General features: G+C 35.8%; 1 protein-coding gene across 1 annotated transcript; it reads left to right on the top strand.

Moving 5' to 3' along the window:
• Positions 1 to 2439: 2439 nt before the first annotated feature.
• On the top strand, positions 2440 to 3108 carry LOC113312499. Its single transcript, XM_026561249.1, has one exon. The coding sequence runs from the start codon at positions 2440 to 2442 to the stop codon at positions 3106 to 3108; it is 669 nt and encodes a 222-aa protein (XP_026417034.1).
• Positions 3109 to 4010: the final 902 nt, after the last annotated feature.

The raw sequence follows: 4010 nt of genomic DNA, 5'->3' as shown, positions 1-4010 counted from the left end.
TCGAATCGGTTCATGAACTTTATAGCCACGATTTGCAAAAGAATTCCTTAGTTTATTTAAACATTAGTTCAAGAACAACCGACTTTAGATATAACCTGCTCAAGTTCGCGGACTGGGTTCGCGGACTTAAGCTCATGGAAGGAGTACACAAACTTCAGCAGAAAATCTCGGGCAGAGAAGTTCCGTAAGTTCGCGGACTTGGTTCACGCCACTTCCAACTTCTCTTGATCAACAAAGTTTAGCAAACTTTGGTTCAAGGAATAGGACTTATGCATATATGTGTTTCCACAACAATGCTTATATCCACCAATGGTTATGTAATCCAAACTCTCATTTTAATCATTGAAACATTCTCAGAGAATGTTATATAGCCGTTATTCACAGACCATTTTTCGTCAGAGCAATTTTCAAAGTGATTGAAACATAACATGAATTTCGTCACTTGGTAAAGATGAATTCGGATAAAGAGAAATCTTACCAACACACATTTCGAGAAAGATAGGCGAGATAAACTCGGCTCGAAATAGCAAATGTGTATAATGAAAGTCTATATATCAAAACGACTTTTGTCTCAAGAGTAGGAGATAGAGTAAATAGACTTTTGAGTGACAGATAAGTTCAAGTCTCCACATACCTTTTAGTCGATGAAGATCCACCAGTTCCTTGAGTTTTCCTTCGTCTTGTATGATGATTGCCATGGAGTCTTGATCTCAACTACACTTTCTATCCTAATCCAAGACCTTAGCTCTAATAGGCTAGTAATCAAAACTTATAGTTTTGATCACTAATATTGACAAACATGCTTGAGATAGCAACGCATGCGAGTTCGACCGAGCAATGTTCTAACACTCTTTATGACCACTCTTCACATGTCATTAAGGTCAGAAAGAATACTGTTGGACTTATTCAACAGCCATGTCGACACTACTTATCCATCCAAACGTGTCAACACATGATGAAATATGCTTTCACAACTTGTCAGCCTCATCAGTCAGGTGCAGTGAGTTACTAGTTAACCAAGTTGTGCAGTCACCTTCGACTTAACCTAGTCATGCAGGTTACCTTTGAATTCACATCAAATTAGTATTTTCTAGCAATAACACTCGAGACATCAACATTAGGGTATTGTTCTGGCGGTTTACGACATGTAGGTGTAGCAATATATCCATTATGAGAAGTGTCTGGAACGTGCGAACGGTTAGAAGAGTAGTGGGTGTGTAACCTTCCAGTCTTCCCTAATAAGCGGGATACAGTTTTCAACATGTTCTTCACTACCTCCTACTCACCATTACTCTACAACCTCCACCACCTACGAGATCAGGTATGCAGTTATGACTCTATAAAAAATAGATTCTTCAATCTATTCAAGGGACAATAATCAACACAATTATCTAGAACACAGAGATAACATATAGCTTACCTTCTACAAGAAAGTTATATCTTCATATACATAGTCATATCCAACCACATCTCACAGAGTCTATCACTATGATCTCAACACTACCTCTGCTTCCCTCCCTAAGACCAACCAATTTCCTTTCTTTGTGACCGAAGCAAGACTGGAACGACCATTTCTTAATTTATGCCAGAATTGTACAGATTGATCTCTCGAATCTAAAGTACTTCTATTAAGTACATTCGTTTAGGGTTTAGACCCGCTTCTCATCAGCCTACCCCATTTTACCATTTTCAGCAGAATTAGATTTTACCCTCAAATAGAGGTTCATAAAACCAAACCATAATTGTACATATCCAACAATGGTTTCGACATAAAGTTGTTTTACATGAGTTCTTATTTTCTTAAGTAATTGAAAAATATAAACTTGAAAGAGATACAAAAAAGTACTAGCTGAAAATTACAATTTTAACTAAAACATAAATTAAATAAAGAGCTAATGAATTGAAGTATATTAACATAATAGGAAATAGATTAATATGGGGGATTTATGGTTTCCTGGTAAAGAAAAGGGAGGTATATATTTTTATCAGTAAGGGTAACACAGATGAAAAATATCACTCTATATAAAGTACCAGATTCTTTATGGATCTATTGAAAAGGTTTCCGGGCCAAGCACAGAAAAATAGAGTATGTCCACTTTAATGAAATCCAAATGACACATGCTCCATGAACCTGACCCAACCAAGACCCGACCCATCAAAGATCAAACCCTAGACAGAAGAGTTTTATTTTCTATATTTTCATCAACGACGGCTTAGACCAAGAAGAAGACTTATTCATGGCAGAAAACAGGGGGACAAGATTCTAAGATCAATCACAATAAAAAAAAAACAAATAACCCACCACGGCAACCACGAGACAGGAAGAAGAAGAAAAGCCTAAATTTGAGAAACTAAAGTAACATTGTTGATTCAAAATGAACAAACAGGAAGAAGGATAGTCAAGGAGACCCACTGTCTCCTTACTTATTCATCTTAGCAATGGAGTTTCTTTCAAGACATTTAACTTCTGCTCAAGACAACAAAACTATCCCTGGTATTAAAGTGGCTGCTCTTGCTCCAACCATTAATCATATATTTTTTGCAGATGATTGCTTGATTTTCACTCAAGCAAACCTTTCTTCAGTCAACAACTTATTGGAAGTTATTCATAATTTCAGTACACAGTCAGGGCAGGTTATGAATTTTGATAAATTTGTTGTTCATTTCAGCAAGAAGACAAAACCTGAAGTTGCTCAAACACTTACAAATATACTTAGAGTTAAAAATATGACTTCTAAGGAAAAATATTTGGGCTCTCCTCTTATGGTTGGTCATTCAAAACAAGAGGCTTTCAAGAGTATCAAAGAATGCTTTGAAACAAGATTATCCACATGGTCTGCTGTTAATATTTCTCAGGCTGGCAAAGGTACCATGATCAAACATGTTCTTAATTCTATACCAGTTTATCAAATGGGCACTTTTAAGCTACCCAACAATCTCATAAACCAGCTCACTTCAATTGAAAGAAAGTTCTTTTGGGGTCACAAAACTAATAGAGGAGCCAATCTAATTGCCTGGCAAAATCTGTGTACTTCTAAAGATTTGGGAGGGCTAGCTTTCAGAGATTTGGAAAAACTCAATTTAGCACTTCTTACCAAGTTAGCTTAGAGGATCTGCACTGTGTCAAATCATTTAATGGTGGAAATTTTGAGCAGGAAATATTTCAAGACTAAAGACATACTACATCAAAACATAGAAGCAAAAAACTGCTCCTACATTTGAAATGGTATTACTAAAGGCTTGAAGATTGTTCAACAGAATTATTTTATGGAGATCAATAATGGTGAAGACACAAAAATTTGGCTTGACAAATGGATCCCAGGTATGAACCATCCACCAATACCTCATAATGAAAATTTTAGATTTTATGGAGAAGTTGATGAGTTAATGGATCAAGATACAAATTTGTGGAATATTACTCTCTTAAATCAGTTGTTTGATGCCAACACTTCAGAGAAAATACAAAATCTCTTCATTGATAATTCTAAGAAGGATATCATGATTTGGATGCCTGCTAAAGATGGCAGGTTCTCAGTTAAAAGTGCCTATAGAATGCTTACACAGTCTGACAGAGAAGTACAAATTAATGGTATTACAGTTAATAAAATGGTGTGGAGGAGATTATGGAATTGCAAAGCATCTCACAAAATCAAGTTGTTTTCTTGGAAGTGTATCAGAGATCTTCACAATACAAAACACAAGCAGGCTAGATATAATGTTGATATTGAGAATCATTGTGGAACCTGTGAACACTTTGATGAAACCATAGAACACATTATTTTTGAGTGCAGTCATGCCAGGAAAGTCTGGAAGGAGATTAATACAAACATAGATGCAATCAGACAACAGTTTAATACAGTTTCAGAATGGGTAATAAGCTGGTTTTCCAATACTTCACATATAGAGGAGTGAATGTTGTATACATTCATGATAGATGCATGGATTTTATGGAAAGACAGATGTGATGTTGTCTTTCAGAGAGTATCTTTAAACCCTATTTCTTCCAAGCA

Source organism: Papaver somniferum, chromosome 9 (genome assembly GCF_003573695.1).
Source record: "Papaver somniferum cultivar HN1 chromosome 9, ASM357369v1, whole genome shotgun sequence".
NCBI lineage: Eukaryota > Viridiplantae > Streptophyta > Magnoliopsida > Ranunculales > Papaveraceae > Papaver > Papaver somniferum.
The sequence above is the reverse complement of the archived record's forward strand: the minus strand, read 5'-3'. Positions and strand labels throughout refer to the sequence as shown.

Coding starts and splice junctions, on each gene's coding strand:
- LOC113312499 (XM_026561249.1), top strand. CDS start 2,440: ATGGAGTTTCTTTCAAGACATTTAACTTCTGCTCAAGACAACAAAACT.